At 38.8% G+C, this 23,165-nt stretch overlaps 1 protein-coding gene across 1 annotated transcript; it reads right to left on the reverse strand.

The window, feature by feature from the left end:
- Positions 1-4,405: 4,405 nt before the first annotated feature.
- On the reverse strand, positions 4,406-18,252 carry LOC122659375 (ribulose-1,5 bisphosphate carboxylase/oxygenase large subunit N-methyltransferase, chloroplastic). The gene is made up of 12 exons (XM_043854487.1): positions 17,827-18,252; positions 16,463-16,626; positions 16,256-16,339; positions 16,007-16,064; positions 14,835-14,888; positions 14,563-14,634; positions 14,376-14,456; positions 8,486-8,658; positions 6,627-6,729; positions 6,358-6,489; positions 6,000-6,122; positions 4,406-4,753 (listed from the first exon to the last, which is right to left on the reverse strand). The coding sequence occupies exons 1-12, from the start codon at positions 18,220-18,222 to the stop codon at positions 4,667-4,669; spliced, it is 1,527 nt and encodes a 508-aa protein (XP_043710422.1). The 5' UTR covers positions 18,223-18,252; the 3' UTR covers positions 4,406-4,666.
- Positions 18,253-23,165: the final 4,913 nt, after the last annotated feature.

Raw genomic sequence — 23,165 nt, forward strand, 5'->3', positions numbered from 1 at the left:
TAAAGTAAGTAAAATAGAGTGGCGTACATCTCCTTGAGTTCGACCCGTAGCTACGATTGATCCGTACGCTTGCAGTTAATTATTTCTTGCAAGCAGGTGTGTGTTTTTGTACCCGATAACCCAAGCCGACTAGTCTTGCCAATACCAAGTGTCACGCTACCATTGGACCGCCATTATATGGTATAACAGTTCCGTTCTTCTTTTACTTGATTTTCCTTTTAATCTGTTATCTGTTAGTAAGCTCACTAATGCTTACAATTGTTCAGTGACCTTTTATCCTAAATCTTGTGTGTTTCAAGATCGTACGACGAAAAAGATGATTGGTAGGAGGCCTGAAAAAGGGGGATTGTACCTACTTGAGGAGGACTCTCCATCGGTTGCTTGCTTTAGTGTTTTGTCTCCACACCAAGTCCACTGTCATTTGGGCCACTCATCGTTGCAAAGTTTCAAAAAATTAGATTCCCATTTCAGTTCTCTTTCTACTTTAGATTTGAGTGATATCAGTTCGGAAAACACCACTGTGTGAGTTATTCCCCTAGAGTCAATAAGCAGGTTGCGCACCCTTTTTCTTTAGTCCATTCTGATGTGTGGGATCATTGTCCTATTGCTTCCAAGTTGGAATTTAAATACTTTGTTACTTTTGTTGATGACTATTCAAGAGTCACATGGCTTTATTTAATGAAAAATCGTTTTGAATTATTCTCCATTTTATGTGCATTTGTTACTGAAATTGAGACTCAGTTTAATATGCCTATTCGGATTTTACACAGTGACAATGCAAAATAATATTTTTCAACAGTTTTTTCTTCATTTATGGTTGAGCATGGTATGATTCACCAATCTTCTTATTCAGACACCCCACAACAAAATGGTGTGGTTGAATGGAAGAACAAACATTTAGGAAATTACTTGTTCCCTTCTTTTTGAAAAAAAGTCCCAAAGATTTTTTGGGCGGATGCTATTTTAACTGCATGCTTTCTTATAAATCACATGTCTTTTTCTGTGTTAATGGTAGCATTCCTTATTCTCTGTTGTTTCCATCCGAACTTCTCTTCCCTTTACCTCTTTGGATTTTTGGATATGTTTGCTTCATTCGTGATCATTGTCCAGGTCTATCAAAGTTGGATCCTAAGGCAATCAAGTGTACCTTCCTAGGGTATTCTCGTTCTCAAAAGGGATATCGTTGTTATTCTCCAACCATATAAAAGTATTTATCACCACCGACGTATCCTTCTTTGAGTCTACGTCTTATAATGATGAATCTTTTATTTTGTCTGAATTGAATGATGATCTTCCCTAGAGTTGCAACAGGGTCGGGTTGGGCCGGGCTTTATAGAACCCTAGCCCAGCCTTAAGTCCCCTTAGCTGGGCCCAGGCCCGACCTGACCCAACCCGACCCTGACTCAAGGCCAGAAAAATTCAACCCTGACCCGCCCTCAAGGTCAGGCTGAGCTGACCCTGATTGGCCCTGATCATGGGGAGGGGGAAGGAAATGCATGGGCTGGAATGGGCCAGGGAGAAAATTATCAATTTTACGTAAAACAACACTATAATCACTTATTGTCTTCATATAAAATATATTATATAACAAAATGTTGGTGACATTTAAAGTTTATAATATATATATATATATATATATATATATATATTATATCAATATATATTTTATAGTATAACTTAAAACAAGGTCGGGCTGGGCCGGGCCAAGCTTAGCCCGCCCTGACTCGATCCGACCCTGACTCAGGGCCAGAAATTTCCAACCCTGACCAGCCCTCAGGGCCAAATATCTCAGCACGGGCTCAGGGTGGGCCAGGGCAGGTTCGGGCCGACAAGGCCAAACTTGCACCCCTAATCTTCCCCTATATGTTCTGTAACATTCTATTCCACAGGTTCCAGAAGGTGTTGCTCCTTCCCCTCCACAAGCACCACCACCGCCACCACCTCTTAGGTTTACATTCTATCGTCGGCCTCGTGGTAATATAACACCCCCGGCTTCTACAACACCTACCACATCATCTTCGTCTCCACTTCTGCTCTTGATGTTCCTATTGCTCTTCGTAAGGGTGTTAGAAGCTATACTCAACATCCTTTGTCGAATTTTGTGACTTACTTTGGTTTGTCTTCTTTTCATTCATGTCTCTCCACTATTGCATCTCATCATATTCCTTAGTCTATTACAGAGGCATTATATAGTTCTGGCTGGAGGACAGCAATGAAGGAAGAATTGTTGGTTTTGAAAAGAAAATCAGACTTGGGATCTTGTTCCCTTACCAACGGGTAAGTCCGTTGTTGGTTGTCGGTGGGTATATATTATGAAGGTAAATCTTGATGGTTCTCTTGCCCCTTTAAAGGCTCGTTTGGTCGCCAAAGGTTATACTCAGGTTTATGGAGTTGATTATTTGGATATTTTTTCTCATGTTGCCAAACTAGCCTCTTTTCGTATTTTGATCTCTCTTGCAGCTTCTCATCACTGGCCGTTATACCAGTTGAATGTGAAGAATGTTTTCCTCCATGAGGAAGTCTATATGGAGCAACCTCCTATGTTTGTTGCTCAAGGGGGGTCTGGTCTGGTGTGCAAACTCAAGAAGTATTTATATGGTTTGAAGCAGTCGCCCAGGGCTTGGTTCAGTAGGTTCACCGAAGTTGTTCTTGAGTTTGGATTGTTGCGTTGTGACAGTGACCATTTGGTATCCTATCGCCATTCTAAGATGGGTAAAATATTTCTGGTGGTATATGTAGATGATATTGTGATCACAGGAGATGATGTTGAAGGCATCAAACAGTTGAAGATATACTTACAACACAAGTTTCAAACTAAGAATCTAGGGAGGTTAAAATATTTTTTGGGTGTTGAAGTAGCTCAATTAAGCAAAGGTATTTCGCTCTCTGAGGAAATATGTCTTGGATTACTTACAGAGACAGGTATGTTAGGGTCCAAGCCCTTGGACACTCCCATAGATCCCAATGTGAAGCTTACAACTAATGGTGGTGATGTGTTAGATGATCCTGAAAAGTATTGAAGACTTTTTGGAAAGCTGAATTATTTAACTGTTACTCAGCCTGACATTGCTTTTCCGGTTAGCGTTGCGAGCCAATTTCTGTCCTCTCCTAGGATATTCTATTGGGATGTTGTCATTCGAATTTTACAGTATCTCAAGAAGGCCCCTAGTCGTGGTTTGTTGTATTCTGATCATGGTCATGGGCGTGTAGAAGATTTTTAAGATACTAATTGGGTTGGATCTCCCATTGATAGGAGATCGACTACAGGTTATTGTACTTTTGCAGGATGAAATCTTGTATCGTGGAAGAATAAGAAACAGACAGTTGTGGCTAGATCAAGTGCAGAGTCAGAATATCGAGTTATGACACATGTTACATGTGAGTTGATGCGAGTGAAGCAGTTGTTGACTGAACTCAGAATGGTTGATACATCTCCAATGCAGTTGCTTCAAATTCGATGTTTCATGAGAGAACGAAACACATTGAAGTTGATTGCCATTTTGTTCGAGAGAAGTTGCAACAAGACCTTATTTCTCCACAACATGTTCGCACAAGAGAACAACTAACTGATGTTTTTACAAAATCTCTAGGAGATGCAGGGATGGACTACATTTGTAACAAGTTGGGCATGATTAAAATCTATGCTCCAACTTGAGGGGGAGTGTTAAGAGACTTGGAGTCTCCGGATTAGTGCTGGCGTTAATTAGAGCTAGCATTAATACCCAGAGGGGTATTTTGGAGATTTAATTTTTTGTTTCTTGTTACCCTATTATATTATATAATGAATAGATGTGGGGAGTTCCATTTTATACGATTTGACTCTCCAAGAGTTGCAGCTACACTTTCTTCCTTCTTTGTTCCATTCTACTGATCCATTCGTATAAAACGAATTTCAAAATTGATCGTTCTTTGTTCCATTCTACTGATCCAATTTGCTTATTTCTCTTTCAAAATAACTAGTTAGAGCAGTACTCTCATAGAAGGGTTATATGCATGGGCTCATCATTACTGAAGTTTAGAATCATTCATTAATATGCAGTTTACTTTTCACCAACAATATTTTCAGAATAATATAAAACTGAACAACAATATTTTCAAATTAATATAAAATTGAAACAAAAAAAAGGGAAGGAAAAAGTAAATTAAATGAAACATTGTGGTTCGACGAACAAACAAAAGTACCAAAAGGAGCTCAAACGAACACATCAATCTGATAAACATTAGCTTAAGAAAATCAGCAAAAAGAAGACAATGTCAACTTGACTGCCACAAAGGAAAGAAAAGGGTTTTTTTCATGACAAATCTTGACAATAAGAATCACAACTGGTCAGTAAAGTATAGACATGACTCATCGGTAGAGTGGAGGACTATAGTTGGTAAATTACCATCGTTTTCACTGGGAAAAAAAAAGGCATTCTCGAATATAAAATGCACATAGACCACATTTCTTCACAACTAATGCGTGCACCAGAGGTTGCATAGCATATATCACGGCACCAGATTCCGAAATCATTTTCTTATACAGACTAAGATTCATATATATTACAGTCTGAACCACAAAGGAGAGTGTTACACTTGTAGTTGAAACAAAAATACTAGTAGGAAGAAGTCAGACAGGGAAGTATTAATTCCAAAGGATATCAGACAGACAACTCTCACATCTCGATTACTTGAAGAGCTTCCTGAAACCATCTAGTATTCTGAGAGCTCTCAGTTCACCACTCCTCATGTCCCTCAATCTTCTCCTCAGTATCTGACATGGTCCATATAAACACCATGAATGTGAGTGACAGTAAAACCAGATTATTATCAGGACTTTAACAACTCAACTCAGCCTTATCCCAACTAAACGGGATTGGCTATATGGATCCTTTTCTGCCAATTGACTCTTTTTAAAGCCGTACTAGTTACTAGTCCTAAGCTATGCATGTCTCCCCACCACTTCTCCTAGAGTAATTTTGTGCCTGCTCTTGGCTCTTTTAGTTCCTCCAACCAGAATCATATCACTCCTTACAGTGCATTCAAAGATTTCCATTGCACAAGTCCATACCACCACAAATGATTTTCTCTCTCAACTTATCATTATTAGCTCTAATTTGTTCATTCCTCATTTTATCTTTTTCTAGTTTTACCACTCATCTCAACATCCTCCTTTCAGCTACACTATGTTCATTTGTAAGTTGTTTTTCCATCCGTCAACATTCAACTCCATATGCCATAGCTGGTCATATAAATGTCCAATAAAATTTTCCTTTGACCATAATCATGATTGAAATGAGTATGGGGGCACCTACACCATAGATCGTGATTCAAATTGGTTGGAACCTCCACAACTATTGTTAGGTCAGGTGTTAAACTGTTATGCCTATACCTACTTGTTACCAGATCAAATACGTGCATAAAATGTTATACCTACTCTATAGGTACACACCAGGACCATAATCATCTCATGCTTGAGATTCCTCATAGCACTGTAAGACAACCATTTATGCTACTGTAAGGCAATGATATGATGCCACAGGTACCCCACATGGTACAGATATAATTTGCCAAAAAGTCCAACAGATGGGATCAGTACCTATGTTGTGTGCATTACAACAATATGGTGGCGAATATTACCATCATCATCATAAATTTACACAAATCCAAGAGCAGGTTATGGCTAATTTGTTCTTAATTTTTGTGCATCAAACTCCACCAAAAAACTTCTCAACTGAAGGGTTTTTACGTAAATGAATTCACCACATCTCTACTGAGACTTATTGCAACAACTAGGGATCGGCTACACGAAATACGATTCCACTATCCACTACATATGGCCATACTTAGCAAATTTTCAGGATTCATATTTAAATGCTTAGCTAATCAATCAAGAACCTGATGCAAAAACACTAGTTGAGTAGTTTAGATAAAGGAATTGGATACCATTTATACCATTTTGCTAAATAATCCCAGGAATAAAACCTTCAGAACAGATCTAAGAGTATATGCAGTCTTACATATTGGGTACGGAAAAGAATCCGCTGCTCACTGGTGCACAGGTCTACTGCCAGCTGTTTCAAAAACAACTTTCGGTTCAATTGCTTTGGAGATGTGACATCTAAATCAATGGAGCTGCTTCCCTGATTCATGAGAGAAAAATAACAAATTTAACACACTAACAGCTACATAAAATCCGATAATTGAGCGCCCAAGCACATAAATATTATGCTTTGAATCTAATTATTGTATGAAAAATTTACATTTTTTGGTCTTGTAGTCATTTCATTTCTTTTAAATTATAATCCAATTAATGCCATTTGAATTGTAGTTACTGAGTGAGTCACTTCCATTCCCAAACTGAAGCAGACACCATACCTGCAGGAATTTGGTGTACTTTGATATGCTTAATTCACAACTATCTAAGATGTATTGTAGGGCTTGCTCCTCTATTTCTGGATATCTGATGTCCTTCTTAGAAGTTGTCTTATTTGAGGCAGCTGATGCCATCTGCCAAAGGTGTATGACGTAACTCAGAAAGTGCCATTTATGTAGCAATAAGCAGTATAGGTCCACCATATCTAACAATTATCCAGGATTGCATTGTACTATCTTTTCCCCTAACATTGTGCTATCAAAGATACTACCTCTTCAAACTGCCCACTCATGTTTGGGGGACTGGCCACCAAATATGCATATGCCATTAGCTCCAAAGGCCAACCAGTAGTTTGTAAGGGAAAGCATTCCGACCTGCTCATTTAGTTATAATAAAAATTAAACTATGTAACGATGTAAATGATGGCAACAAAAATATCATAAATTATAGATAGATAAATAAAAAGGATAGTGGATTACTATCTGAGACACAATTACTTCCAAGGGTAAAGGCAAAGTGATTATTTTAGTCCTCTAACTCAACTCAGCCTTATCCCACCTAAATGTGGTCAGCTAAATGGATCTTCTTTATCCAATCACAGCTCTATTCAAAGACATACTTGTTACTATGCCTAAAATATGCATGTCTTGTTGGCATATTGTACTTTGCCATATGTTTTGGTGATGATGTAAACATGAGAGTGATGGATTTTGGGAATGTGTATAAGTGATATTCCCATGAGCTCTTGTGTCTTGAATTTGTATAAGTGATATTCCCATGAGCTCAAGCACGAAGGTTATTAAGCATCAAACAAGGTTTGGAGATTGAATCAAGCAAGACATTGATCAAGAGCAAGTTGAATCTTGGAAGCAGCAACAAGGAGATTCACCAAGTCATGGATATATAAAGGATTGAAGAACTCAATACTTGGAAGCATGAAGATCAAGCCAAGCTTCACAAGACATAGGATTTAGTTTCAGATTTGTAAAATTGTTTGTAATCCCTATGTAAAGATCTCATTAGCCTAGAAGTCCTTACAAAAATGATTAATTAGTCACTCAATTAGCTATGAAGGTCAACCAATCTCAATGGATGACCAACATAAGTGACTAAACATAAAGGGCGGTAGACCAGATGTTAGAACCAATCAACCAGCAGAATGACAGAGACGCGTTGTGCAGAAATCTACAAGGAAGCAGTTTATTGGACAACTGGCCAACAGCCAACTTTGCAGAAACATGCAAGGTGATTGACCGGCTGAAGAAAGCAGTCGACCGGCCAAAGGAGCCATTGGGCTTTAACGGCTAGTCATGCACTCGACCAGCAGAGCTCCAACACTCAAAAAGCGGCAATTTTCTGATTATTATGGATTGGCTTATAAATAGGAGCTCTTGCCCTTCTCTCAACAAGCCTAACAAGTCTAAGGGATGATCCACCTTACATAATTGAGTATCAATATATCGTTGGACTTATAAGTCAAAGGAATGAAGTATAGGAACTTCATTTGTGTATCCACCCCATAAAGTGTGTTTGATTGTTCTTCATTTGTATATGAGAGTAATAGAAAGGCATTGTGATTGAGTGGTAAAACTCAAACTCTTTAGTGAGAGTTAGGTTGTGGGAGATGGAGTTCTCCATAACGTGAGATTGATTGCCCCTTAGAAGGCAATTGTGAGAAGTTTAATTACAACCTTGAATGCAATTGGCTTGCTTGTCACTCGGAAGACAATCACAAAATTGTAGAAATCCAAGAACGACGAGTTCTTGGTGGTGTATGTAAGGAAGAAGCCAAACCACCTACAAATATTTGTGTCTTCCCCATTTGTCACTCTCACTCACATCTTAGTTTTTCATCCCTCACATTGAGTTTCAAAATTTTATATTTATCCAATCCACCCCTTATTGGGTTGCCCTACCACTTCTCTTATGGTTCTTTTAGGCCTACCCCTAGCTCTTTTAGTTCTTCTAATCTTAATCATATCACTGCTCCTTGCTGGCGCATTCAAAGGCCTCCGTTGTTAGTTTCAACCTAAACAATCCTAAAAAACCAATAATCCCCAATTCAAGTATTAAAGAAGTGAACAAAATACAGTAAGATGAAAGTACTAATTCAATCTATTAGGTACTTACACTAACAAATTATGCTTCCTTAAGGCCTTCAACTTTTCCTCATAACATTTATCAGATTTCTCAAGAGACAATTGCAACTCAACAGAATCGCTTGGATTGGTGCCCTCTCTTGGAACAAATCCATATGAAAGCAACAATTCTCCATTGGATTTCTTGCCATATGATATGAAAACCTGTTAAATGATGTAAGCAAAACATTAAGATCGAGTTTGGCACATGCTGAAATAATAACGTTGCCGATTATTTTACCAAAAAAAGATTCATTACATAATTTAACAAAGTTAAAGTCTTTTGCTCTAAACTAATTATTCTGATATTTATCACGAGTTTGCTACAGTTTAATTGTTGCCATGTGTTGTAATATGGGTCCAAGGATAAATCTGTCGTAGGGGTATTTTTGTCCTTGTACCTATTCTAGAATGTTCCCTGTTATATTATAAATAAAGGCTGGGCTATGATCACATGGATCAAGCCAGTATTCACGGCGTGGCATTAGAGCCAAAAATATTCCACGGATATGGGAGGTAAAAATTTTTCGATTTTTTCTCTGTTCTTCCTTTTCTTTTTCATCATTCTGCCCTAAAACCACCCGCCGCCAGCCCCTCCACCACTTCCGCCAGCCACCGACAGCCACTGCCAACCCTCCACTGCCTCCGCCAGCTACTGCTGCCCACCGCCACCACCAAATGCCCTCTCCCTTCCTCCCGCCAGCTCCGCAAGTCCCTCCCTCCTTTTCCGCCACCTCTACACACCTGAGGGGGGGCTTCCACCTTGTTCGATTTTTTTTAAATCCCTTGGTGGTGAGTTGACTCCCACCAAGGGTTCCTTTTTTTCCCCTATACATGTTCAGATTTTTTTGGGGGGATTTGTCTCTGCCAATTTTTCTCCAGCCACCATGCCTAACGAGTCAAAGATCACGACTGCTTCGATTGGTTCTGAAGATTCCAACCAATGGAACTTTGTTCCCTTTCCGGTGAATCCCATATAGTTGAATGGCAGAAATTATCTTCTGTGGTTTCATTCCTGTTTATTTGCTATTGGTTCTTGTGGGCCCTCTGGTTATATCACGAGCACTAAGGTCAGGCCTACAGAGGATGGATCGGCTCAGGATCAATGGATGAATTTCAATTTTTTGGTGATGTCCTACTTGGTTAATTCCATGGACCAGACCATTGCTGGTCGTTATCTGCTCCTTAACACCGCTGCAAAAATTTGGAAGACGGCTCATGACACATACTCTCAGGTTGGGAATGCAGCCCAATGCTATGAACTCCGTCAGAAGCTCCGTACTACCAAACAACTGGTTTTGTCTCTGTCCCAATATTACAATACCATGTGCACACTATGGCAGGAACTAGATTTTTTGGACACATTTAAGGCTACCACGGATGTTGACGCTACAGCCTTCAGAACGTGGGAAGATGGTTTACGGCTGTTTGATTTTTTGGCCGGCCTAAACATTAAATTTGATAATATCAGGTCCAATATTTTGAATCGGGACCTCTTCCCTCTTTGGAGCAGGCCTACGCCACACTTTCGGTTGAGGACACGAGGTGCACTGCCATGGTTCATCCTGTCACTCAAGAACGATCAGCCCTTGTTTCTGGTTCTCAATCTTCCCGTGAAAATTCCTCTCGTCCTCCTCCTACTGATTGGCCAACTAGTGATCGCCCGCCCGCCTATTAAATGCGATCATTGTGGGAAAGACTGACACACCAAGGACTAAGGTTGGAAGCTTCATGGTCGTCCTGCGGATACTCGTTGGCGTGGAAAGGGGGGTTCCAATCGGCCCAGTAACTCTCTTGCTAATCAGGCTGCTACTGAAGATCAATCTGAACAATCTCTTTCCTTTGTAATGGTTGAGTTGCAAAATCTGCGGGATATGGTGAATCGCTTGGACACATCTTCTTCGGCATCTATATCTCCTTCCATGGCAGCTTCGGCTTTGTCTCTACCTGCTCCTTCCAATGCACCTTCTTCCACAAGTATTTCTTTTGGTGGGAATTGTACCTCGGTCATGCCTGACTCTTGGGTTATTGACTCAGGTGCAACCGACCATATGACAGGTTCTTCCTCTGTTTTTACCACATATAATCCTCTTTCAGACTAGTCAAAGGTTCGAGTTGCTGATGGGTCTCTTTCTTCTATTTCTGGGAAGGGATCCGTTCAATGCACCTCCTCTCTCACTCTTTCCTTTGTTTTACATGTTCCTAAATTTACTACTAACTTGTTGTCCATTAGTAGTCTAACTAAGGATTTAAACTGCAAAGTAATATTTTTTCCAACTCATTGTTTATTTCAGGATTTGGAAACGGGTAGTACAATTGCATGTGGTAAGGTGGTTGGTGGTCTGTACGTGCTTGAAGGTTCCCGGACAGCATTGACATCATAGTCGGCATCTTCTACTTTTGATTCTGCATTGCTTGAGTTGAATAATTGGCATCGTCGTTTGGGCCATCCCCCGATTGGGATTTTATCTGATTTATTTCTTAGTCTGGTGAAACAATGTAATAAACACAATTTTTCTTGTGATGCTTGCATTTTAGCAAAGCAAACTCGGAGTATTTTTCCTATTTCAGATAATAGAAGTTTGAGTCCTTTTAGTTTAATTCATTCTGATATTTGGGGCCCTGCCCATTGTGTTTCTACATCTAGGTTTAGATGGTTTGTCACATTTATTGATTGTTTTAGCCGGACGACTTGGGTATATTTGATGTATAGCAAGAGTGATGTGTTCAACTGTTTTATGTTATTTCACAAAATGGCCCAAACGCAGCTTGATGCCAAGGTGAAGATTCTTCACTCAGATAATGGCAAGGAATATATGGATGGTGATTTCCGTTCCTATTTGGACAACCATGGGATCATACACCAGACTTCTTGTGTTGACACTCCCGTTCAAAATGGAGTGGCTGAATGCAAGAACAGACATCTACTGGAGGTAGCTCGTTCCCTTATGTTCACCATGTCTGTCCCTCCTCGTTTTTGGGGTGATGCCGTGCTTACAACTACTTACCTCATCAATCGACTTCCATCTCGTGTCTTGGGTGGCCGCTGTCCCTTGGATATGTTGGTTGGAAAATCCACTTTTGTGGTGCCCCCAAGAGTGTTTGGCTGTGTTGTGTTTGCACGAAATCACCACGTCCATGGTAAGCTTGATCCCAGAGGATTACGGTGCATTTTTCTTGGTTACTCACCGACTCAGAAGGGCTATAAATGCTATCATCCTCCTACCAAAAAGGTGTTGGTCACCATGGATGTTGTCTTTCGGGAGTCAGAGGCTTACTTTCCACCGCCGGTACCTCTGCAGGGGGAGACTCAACGTAATGAAGAGGTCCCGCTAATTGCTCTTTTAGATGTTGAGATACCAACCATTGAAGATGTTTCTATTGAACTAGAGGATGGAGTTACAAGTCAAGAACAAAAAGTGGGACAGATTGAGAAACAAGTGCGGGGGGAGAGACTTGTGAAGCAGAAATACACTCGGGGGACTGATTTTCCTACAAATGGTCCTCGGTACAAAGAGAAAGAAACCACCACTGCTGCACCACCTACGCAATCGGCATCTGTTCCTACTCCAAATCTTGCTCCTAGTCATACTTCTGGTAAGCCCCTTCTTGATCCTAGTCTTGATTTACCCATTGCTGTTCGCAGGCAGAAAAGAAGTTGCACTCAACATCCTATCTCAAACTTTGTATCCTACAACTCTCTAACTCCTACCTTTCATGCTTTCATATCCTCTTTGTCCTCTGTCTCTATCCCTAACACTTGGCAGGAAGCAATAGTCAAACCAAAATGGAAGGAGGCAATGAATGAAGAAATGCTTACCCTTGCGAAAAATCAGACCTGGAATTTGGTAAGTCCTCCACATGGGAAGAGGCCTGTTGGTTGTAAATGGGTCTTTATTGTGAAGCACAAGGCTGATGGTTCTGTGGAGAGATACAAGGCTAGATTGGCCGCTACAGGGTTCACTCAAACCCAAGGAATCGATTATCAAGAGACTTTTGCTCCTGTAGCGAAGATGAATACTGTACGGGTCATCATTTCTTGTGATGTGAATCAAGGAGGGAAACTCTAACAACTTGATGTGAAGAATGCCTTCCTACATGGAGACTTGGAAGAAGATGTCTACATGGAGACACCCCTGGGTTTTACCTCTTCAGAGACTCGGAGGAAAGTGTGCAAGTTGAAGAAGGCCCTGTATGGTCTGAAGCAGTCCCCAAGGGCTTGGTTTGGCCGATTCCACAAGGCTATGATCGCGTATGGGTATAAGCAGAGTAATGCAGACCACACATTGTTTGTTATGAGAGTGGGACAACAAGTTACCCTTTTGATTGTCTATGTTGATGACATAGTAATCATAGGCAGTAATGCACATGAGATCCAGTTTGAAGTCAAAGATTTGGGCACATTGAGGTACTTCCTAGGGATTGAGGTTGCCTATTCAGTTAAGGGCATAAGAAATAGGGATGCTTGGGTGTAAACCAGCAGATACCCCTCTGGAGCCCAGCACACATTTGAAGAGTAAGGAAGGTGAGCTAGTGGACAAAGGCAACTATCAGAGGTTAGTGGGTCGATTGATTTACCTCTCACATACCCGGCCAGACATCACATTTGTTGTAAGCCTCGTCAGCCAATACATGCATGATCCTCACTCTTCTCACTTGGAAGCAGCATACAAAATTCTCCGTTACCTCAAGTCAGCTCCGGGGAAAGGAGTATTGTTCTCTCCACACAGCCATCTCTGGATAGAAGCGTACACTGATGCAGATTGGGCTGGCGGTCCTGATGATAGGAAGTCCACATCTGGATATTGCACATTTGTTAGAGGTAACTTAACTACTTGGAGAAGCAAAAAAGCAAGCTGTTGTTGCTCGATCTAGTGCTGAAGCTGAATTCCGAACTATGGCACAGGGTATTTGTGAGCTTCTTTGGCTCAAAGGGCTTCTTCAAGATTTGAGGATGAGTGCTGATCTTCCTATGCGATTCTACTGTGACAGCAAGTCAGCAATCAGCATTGCTCACAACCCAGTCCAACATGATCGGACCAAACATGTTGAGATTGACCGACGCTTCATCAAAGAAAAGCTGGAACAAGGAATTATTTGTATTCCATTTATTCAGTCTAGTGAACAGTTGACTGATATCCTTACCAAAGGAATCAGTACAAAATTATTTTTTCCTACTGTTAGCAAGTTGGGCATGTTTGATATGTATGCACCAACTTGAGGGGGAGTGTTGTAATATGGGTCCAAGGGTAAATCTGTCCTAGGGGTATTTTTGTCCTCGTACCTATTCTAGAATGTTCCCTGTTATATTATAAATAAAGGCTGGGCTATGATCACATGGATCAAGCCAGTATTCACAGAATTCCACACCATGTAACTTGACTAAACGAAAAATTCAGACTATTTCCTTTACTGTGCAGAAATTGTTCTCCTCCCACCCCCTTTTTCTTGGCAATGGACTAGATATAGCACTTTTCTTTTCTTTTCTTATTCAGTTAGGCAGCATTTGAAGAATTTATGGAGATTGTAGGCGCACAAACAACTATTGGGACTCCATACTTCTCTGTAACAATGATGAATTTTTGTTAGCAGGTTATGACAGATTCTGAAAGGAAATTTCTATAAACTGGTTTTAAGAGGTGTAGACCCTATGAAGAATCAACTTTATACAAGATGGCAAATATTATCTGTTGGAGAAAATATACTTCCATGTTTCTGAACAAGAAACCATTTGATTGAATAAAACTTAAGATTCGGCTTCCTTGGGAGTCCTCCGAACAAACATTTCTGGTTCCCAGGTATCCAAATTAGAAAATCAGAAACAGAGGAGAATAAACAAATTTTAACTGTGGTGGAAGAATAACTTTAATACATGTTTTTACCTGCTCACCTGGCTGATATGATCGATCAGTTGTGAAAACAATTCCCTGAGAAGATTTATCATAATCCAAAAATGTCTCCACCTAGACCAGTCAGATGCATACATTTCTAGTCAAGGCTATAAATCCCAAAGCTAAAATTATGAATATAAGATGCTTCAAAACTATGAATTTTTTATTTAAAGAGTACCTCACAGCTATGATTAAGCATGTCAGCCCATGGAACTAAGGCAACCCTTCCATCCATTGATGGCAACCTAACCTGTTTGGGACCAAATAAACAAGTCGATATAAACCCATTATGTTCTTCCAAGGTCTTGATGAAATCTCCAATTTATAGAAACTTGAATGCAGATGAAGATTGATAATCAAGATAAAATAAAGACATGAATTATATCTTTTGACACCTCCATGTGTCTATTGGTAGAGATTATAATGAAACGAGTTTGTAGATTTACTTACCAAGCGTGAGAAGAGAATGCCAAATGACCATTTGAATGTCTCCATATTAAATACCTGAGTTTCAATTTCACATGTACGTAACAGAACACGAGAGTTAATAACTTAATATCTGATGGTACTAAACGGAATGCAGATTAAGGGAAATCCAGATATAGGGTACAGAAACAAATGTTCATAAGTTCACACTTGAAATAATGAAGACAACAAGATTGTCTGCATGCGGGATCTTAACTTAAAGCAGTATATAAGGACTAAGGAAAGCCAACAAATATTACTGTAAACTTGATGCACATGCAGCATTTATATGCCCAACCTAACGCATCTCCTACCCCAGGAATGTACTTTGAATGGATGACAAATACCCTTGATGTTGAGTTCTTTGGACGGCCTGATAAATTGCTCAAGATTCCAGGCTCAAGTATAGGGAATGCACTTAACTCTCCTTTTTTTTTCCCTGATAATATTGCATGAATGAACTGTTACAGTCATCAGAATGAATTGATTTTGGTGTCAATATGTGAGATGTATCAAGAGTAAGAACAGTCAAGTAGTTGGTGTCAGTTTAAAAATCGGATCAGAATTGGCAGATTCGGCCAATTCGACTCTGAATCAACTGGGACCAATTCCGACTAACCTCGGTTCTACGCTTAAGACGAGTCCAGGCGAGTTCAACCGATTCCTGGACAATTAGAATTGGAATTGATGGAGAACGATTCCATACTTGATTCCAAGTTTTTAACCTTAGTTAGTGTGGTTAGTCTCCATCTCTTGCAAATGCTACATCAAAGCAACTTTGCTGTTGGTGTAACATCTTCATGGTCTACATGAATGGTAAATTACATTTCCTACTGAGGAACATAGAATATAAAAATAAAAAATAAAAAGATCTTCTATTTTTGCAAATTTTGCAGTTTTATTACATGCCCAAGACCAACTGCTGTTTTCCAAGAAGAAAAGAACAAACAGCCATGTCCATGTAATACACTGACCCCTATATTAGTGTCCACCCATTGAATCAGACTAGCAATTAGTTTGTTTTTTTCCCCCAGATATTAGTTGGAGGAATGATGGAGCAGGTTATCTACTTAACGAGCATAAACAGAAATCTGAAAAGCGATGGTCCATTTCATGAAAATGAAAGTAGAAGCCTTTCTTCAGGATGTAATCAGTACCTCCTCGGGAAATAATTGAGGATACTTGGAAAATATCCTGAGCCATAGATCATTATATCTGCAGATGTGATGTAAGATCATGTTCGGTAATTAGGACAAAAAGAGCATATGGTATAAGGATCATTTGATAAGCCAAGAAAAGTGGATCCAGATCAATAAGGATGCATAACAAGACACTAAACAATACTTGTGGACTCAATATAAAGAAAAGAAAAAGATCAGACAATCCAAAAACAAAAGAACACATACGTTCCAGTTACATCGGTAATCCTTTCAATCGCCCGCTTCCTGATTTGTGAGGCTACCAAATAGGTATCAAGTTCAGAGCGTGTCCTGAAATAATAAATAGAGGCTGTAGGAAAAAAACCTAAGAGTATACTCTTCCGTAATGGCCAAAAAAAATTCAAGTATTCAAGTATTCAAGCATAGTACTAGTTAAAGAGATCAAGAAATGACCAGTATAAAAGTGAGTATGGTTGTCGAGGCAGGGCTGAGATGTAATTACTCCATCTTGAAGACTTCATTAGACTTGCTTCACTAATCAGGTAAGTTGCAAGCAAGGGCCAGTCTGGTACAAAATTTCTTTTCAACACCTCACCAGCTTCTGGGCAACTCCACTCCTAACAACAAAAGCAAATGTTTTTTGATGAGATAACAACTAAAGCAAATTGGTAAATAAAAATACGAAGATGATATTGCATCGATAAGACTAATCAGTAAAGGAAAAATAAAAACAGCTGTCAGAGCACAACCCCCTCCCCCCTCCCCCCCCCCCCAACACACACACACAAAATAGTACAATGAGATACGTATAAACTTAAAAACTTCCAAGTACCCATCAATCCAGACCATTCAAAGCAGTGAGCCAGTTCTTGGATAATAATAAGTACCACCTGATCCAAAGTATGACTTCATCCTGTTCAACGAACCTGGGTGCCACGTTTTTGGCGCTACCCACTTGGGGAGGTCAGTCACTAAGAGTGACCTCCCCCCCCCCCCCTCCTTGTGTCCTATGTCGATCAGGATACTGGCTGGTGTTGGGGGTTTAATTATATAAAGAAATAACCTTGTCCCCCTTAACCCTAATATACTATTATTGAGATCATAGTCTCTCTCTCACTCTCAAATCTTGTTCTCCAAGTTACTTCGTGTTCTCTGTGAGATTCCATCTATTCCAAAGGATTTGTGGTGTGGAGTTCTTCTTCGTGGAAAAACCTACCAAGATATTCGAAGATCGTGAAGGAAATCGTACGAGTTCGTGAAGCTTGTAACCAAACCCCTACGAGATCCTCTTCCGCTGTGTTCCCATCTCCGTTCAGGTAACACCCTAACGGATTGTGATTTGTGTACACATCCCAACCTTTAAAATAACCAATTAAATGTAGAACCTCTTTGGCACAATCAACAGAACCTAAAACAAAAATACTCCAGGCACCTTGCTTTGCTTTTTCTTTTATTTTTTATATACATAGGTAGGCCCCAAGGAGAGTTGAACTCACGAACTCCCAACTGTGAGGTGTTGGTCTTTGCCAACTGAGCTAACCCCTTGGGTACCTTGCTTTAATTATTACTGGCTTTTTGTTAGCTTTCACACCCGCAGACCACATTCGAAATCCAAGAGTAAAAGTTAAAAATACAAAACAATCATGCTGTTGTTTCAATATAAACTGTAAGCTGCAACCAGTTAAATAAATCTCAATCTCAATCTCTCTCAAACCAAACCAAATCTATTCTACCACTCTCTAACTCTCTGGCTCAAAATTCTAGCATTTACATGGAAGTTGAACAATTTTTTGAATAAACCTTGAAAATGGACTTACAGAATCAGCTGTGATAACGAGAGATGGAGGAACGAAGAGCAATTTCTCTCCCTTGCGTATATTCTTGAGAGCGACAAGGCCTCTCTCGCCGACGTCTACCTTTTGAATCGCCATCTTCTGTATAGGAAGTCCCGATTCGGATAACCATTTCTGGAGAGACAAAGAATCCTCTAATGAATCAATGTCACTGCCCCAAGGGATTCTCAGGTTCGTGGCGTTGGTGGCCCTCAGGGGGTCGTTCGACGTCGTTGAAATGGAACAACGAATATGTATATTGTTGCTCCTAATTGGTATTGTAGGAAGAAGAGGAGCCAAATTCTTAAAAAACGAAGAAGGGTGTTGGGAGATACAGGGGATAAATGATGTACACAGTACAGCTATTGGAGCTTCGGCCATGGCTGCACAGCAACGGATAGATAAAAACACAGACCGAGAGAGAGAACTTTATCTGAACAGTGACGAGTGACGTGGAAGAACAACTTTAGAAGATCTTAGCGCGAAGAAGTGCTGGGGCTGGGCCTCATGGAATGGGCCAGGCTAAATGAATAACCCGGCCTATTGCAAACTAGTGTGTCAAAACCTAGTCCAAACCGGTAAAACCGACCGACAAAATCAGGATCGAACCACACTGATCTTTATTGGATTGGTTTTCGACTGGAGTATGATGGGACCGACTGAAAATCAGATTACATTGAACCAATCAATATTTAAACCGAATGAAACCGATAAAAAAAATCATTGAGTATGAGGTTAAATAGATGAATTGATTATCCATTGATTTCAATATTAGAGAGAAAATTTTTGATTCTAAGGAGATTTGTTATAAATCAATGAGTATGATGTTATGAATAGGAAAATTGATCTCCTTGTTCCTTATACAAAATTTTTTGTTTTTTTTTTTAGCATGTAAGACACCTGATAATAACTTTAAGCAAACTACAACAATGAGTGTCTATTAACTCTAACTGCAACATGCTTCCCTATACAAAATTAGCTGGACATTTAAGGAAGTGTTTGATTGCGTAAATTTGTTGGTGCATGTTTTGATTCTGGATTCGATTTCATAAAATGAGTTTTTGTAGATTCGTAATTTTGAAAGATTAACTGTTTGGTAACCATGATTCTATAACATAAATCTTTCTGAATAACTGTTTGGTTATCCTGATTCTATAACTTGATTCTTCCTGAAAAACTGTTTGGTTACCCTGAGTCTATCAGGTGGATTCATCCTGAATCTAACTGAAAAACTGTTTGGTTACCCTAAGTCTGTTAGTTGGATTTATCCTGAATCTATTTGAATAACTATTTGGTTACCCTGAGTCTGTCAGTTGGATTCAACCTGAATCTACCTGAAAAACTGTTTGGTTACCCTAAGTCTGTTAATTGGATTCATCCTGAATCTACCTGAAAGAATGTCTGGTTGACCATGTGAAAAGGAAATTGGCCAAATTATTCATTCTTGGTAAAGTAATTTTGTGGTTAAAACTTGACACGTCTGAAATGCACCTTCATGCCATGTAATTGGGCACCCCCCTTCTGATTTGTAAATAAAAAAAGAGACACATCTTCATCTCCCGATGGTGTCAATTACTCATGGCCAAGTATTTTAACGGAACCAACAATCTTAGTGCTAAATTCAAATTGAACAAAGGTTCTTGAATTTGGAACAGTATCACTCACATAATTCCCTACCATAGGAAGGTTCTCTGTTGGGTATTTGGTTCGGGTTCCAATTAAGACATCTGGTGCCACCATAGATACCATATATCCTTTTTGTCTCTAGATATAACTTCTTTGATTAAATTTTATTTTTGGCTTGTAAATATAGTTAAAAAGACTAAAAGGCATCTCTTTGTTGCTCACTTTCTAGCCTATAGTGATTTCAAAGTTATAATAAAAAAATGAAATGCAAGTCACTTTAAATGTCACCATTTAACTATTTGGTTTCAATGTCTCTGTCACTAACATGCACACGAAAATTAAATTAAATAACATAAAATTCACAAATTTTAGTCTAATAATTCCAAGGCAATGCAGTCAAGGGTAGACATGGTCCTTCTCATCTTCTCTTCCTTCCTCCCACACTTTTTTACTTGTTCAGGTCAAGTTTGTTTACAGCTTCAAGGATGTGTTCCAACGTCTTTGTATGCTGCTCAGTTATCCTTGATAGTGTTCAGAACCTCTAATTGTTGAATTGATGAATCCCTGCAGATAGTCTGTGGTTGGCTTTGGTGGTTGTGTGGTAGAGGGTAGACCCGCGGAGGTATTCACTACTTACTTGTTTGAAGATAAAGATTCTCCCTCATCTATAAATTTAAACATTTCACAACCAAAATATTTGTTTTCCTGTAAGAAATATGAAAAACATATTTGTAAATAATTTATGTTAAATAATCTAACCAAATATGACTTTTTTCAAGATTTTGATGTGACAAAGGAAATAATTAACATACAAAGAAACAATATCTATCAGGGTGGATTGCAGGCAACACCAAAAATCTCGTCCTACATTTAGTCCTTTAGTACACCTTTGAACCTTGCACAGTTGCACATTTTAAAGTGGTCCATCCGCATAAAAAACAAGAAGTGTGATGGCACACTTATAGAATCTTCTACCCAGATTACTCTTAGTATTCGATTTGATAATTATACATTCACGACCACATATGTCACAAGTTAGTACATTATCCATCTGGACAGAAGAAATAACAACACATATCAGTAGAGAACAGAGAATAGAAGTAAAATAGAAGGTGATTGTCATACACTTTTCTATCAAGAAAGAGAGTACAGATGTACAATAGAATTACTAGACCAATAGGAACTCCCTCCAAAATGAAGAGCAGCATTAAGGGCAACCCAAAATCAGAACATCACCAACAAAAAGAAAAGCCAAAACAAAATTAAAAGACTGTAACGGAAAAATTGAATGAAACCAATGTTTTGGATGAGTAGACCTTTCTCACTAGCCCCATTAAGACCATATATCTGTTCTCACTGAAGTTGGATAATAAAAATACATATTAGTCATTTGTAAAATGTGTCTTCCCATTTCCAATGAACCTTTGTGTAGGTAGTAGGAACATATTAAGAATTTGCACTTTCGGTTGTTTGCTAATTTTGAAACAATTTAAATAAATTCACCATCTAGCGTTTGGGCTAACTGAACAGTATTATTGTTGAATGTGTGTAATATGTATAAAGTTTCTTGGCATCAAATAACAGCCAAAGGCTCAGGTGAATAATACAACTGTAGAATAAAAAACCATGCCACAATACCAACAATAACAAACAATATAACCGTTCCCCATCAAAAGATCACCCACAAATCATGTTATCAGGAAAGGCCTAATGAACGGAACAACATTGCACTTGATAATTCCTTTCTTGTATGGATCTTCCTGCTTCTGCACCTATTCTTTTGGTGATAAATTTACCATATTTTAAGAAGGAAGAATGAAGAAGCTTTATGTGTATACTAAAAGCATCATAATCCATAAGAAAGAAAGATATCCCAAATGTGTCTACTAGGTGATAAGTCAACTAGTGACTAAGGTTTATCCCAACTATTGAGGAACAAATTGATGGACTGGGCATAAAAATGATTTATTTGGAAGAACCTAAGTTAGGATCATTGATTAACAACTTCTAATGGAGTTGAAAAATGAGCATATTAGCAAAGCTGAAGATCTTTGTTCCCATTGCCAGAGGAATTGTACTGGATAGATAAAGAAGGAAAGTTCAGTATTGCAGAAAAACTCTATCCAATCCAGCAAGAAATCAGCTAATTTCTAGCCTTATGACCTTCCAAAATTCAACTGCAGCATAAAATGTATCTTCTAATGTTAATATAATTTACTATGTGATAACCTAATGTTTCCAAAATCAAAGTCATAACCCAATTTCTCAAGCTTAGAAACTGAAAGAAGATTCCTCCTAATAGTAGGAGCATAAAAGACATCCCTTTTAACAAAAATATCTCCATAATCTAAATGCAAGGGAAAAGAGCCAATCCCTTTGATCTTTGCTTTATCCTGTTCCGCATGAGGATGTAGCTCCTTGCATCTGTTGTGTCATCAATTTCCTCGAACCTGTTGAGGAAAAGACCTCATACATAAACTCCAAGTCATCTATCATGATGATATGGAGGTTTTGATGATAACAAAAAAAACATTTTGTACTAACTCTTGTTTAAGATGTTTAGATAAGAGTTTAGCACCAAGTGAGGGGGGGCACTCAATTCAAGTGATTGATACTCAAAGCTACTTTCAAAGACATGAAATGAAGAAATAAGCTTTAAAGATAAAAACCAAGTCAAGATAGAAGATTTAACATTGAAGACTTTCAAAAAAAGTTTGAGTCTTGAAGATTTCAAGTTGTACTATATTGTAAAATCATTTGTTAAAGTCAAAATTAAAGTAATGCACACACACACGCATACATTCATATAGAATGACTTTAGAAGGTTAAAATAACCCCAATTCATGTGATCAAATTCATTTGGAAACCCCCAAGGTAGTCCATCAAAGGACTTAGCTCATTACAGCAGAAATTAGCTAATCCGGCATATCGGATCCTTAAACGGCATACCAGATCAGTTTTGATCTCAGGGAATAGCTTATAGTAGCCTTCCACACACTGGATTATGATCCAGCATACCAGATCAAAGGTTTGTTGTATTTTATCCTGAACCGGCATACCGGATCATGATCCAATATACCGGATCAGATATTACTGTTGGAATTTGACCGTTATACTAAAGATCATTTTAGGAAATTTAGTGAATCGGCATACTAGATTAGGAATCGGTATACCGGATTATGACTGTCTAATTCAATCCGATCTTAAGACAGTTGCTAAATTTATTAGAGCTACCTAACCTATAAATAGGCACTTGTTTAAAACTCTAATCAATACTGTTAATCAACATCATTAAGAACCTTTATTACAAGCTTCCATTGCAATAGCCTCAAGTGAGCCTTTATTGATTTTAAGCATCAAATCATCACAAAGCTCACACACTCAAGCTCCTCTATCTCATCTAGTTTCAAGTTCCAAGGGTGGAAGGTAACTTACACACTTACTAAGGTTGAGGTAACCCTTTTCCTAGTAATTTTTTATTATATGTGTTAATTGAGTCATCTTGCTCTCAATTGAGATTTGTACGAGTTTTCTTGCTCATTCTCAAGATATTTTTAGTAGAATTCTCTCTAAGGTGAGAGGAGTGGGTGTAGGCAAGTTTTGGCCGAACCACTATAAATCTCTGTGTTGTCTTTGCAATTTACTTGTCTTTTATTGGTAACATTTTTATTTCAGCAATAGTTTTTTATTTTTCACTA

This window comes from Telopea speciosissima, chromosome 4 (assembly GCF_018873765.1).
Source record: "Telopea speciosissima isolate NSW1024214 ecotype Mountain lineage chromosome 4, Tspe_v1, whole genome shotgun sequence".
Classification (NCBI taxonomy): domain Eukaryota; kingdom Viridiplantae; phylum Streptophyta; class Magnoliopsida; order Proteales; family Proteaceae; genus Telopea; species Telopea speciosissima.

Coding starts and splice junctions, on each gene's coding strand:
- LOC122659375 (XM_043854487.1), bottom strand. CDS start 18,222: ATGGCCGAAGCTCCAATAGCTGTACTGTGTACATCATTTATCCCCTGT. Junction 16,340..16,462: donor CCATACTCACTTTTATACTG/GTCATTTCTTGA, acceptor TTATTATTTCAG/GACACGCTCTGAACTTGATA. Junction 6,123..6,357: donor AGTACACCAAATTCCTGCAG/GTATGGTGTCTG, acceptor CTCATGAATCAG/GGAAGCAGCTCCATTGATTT.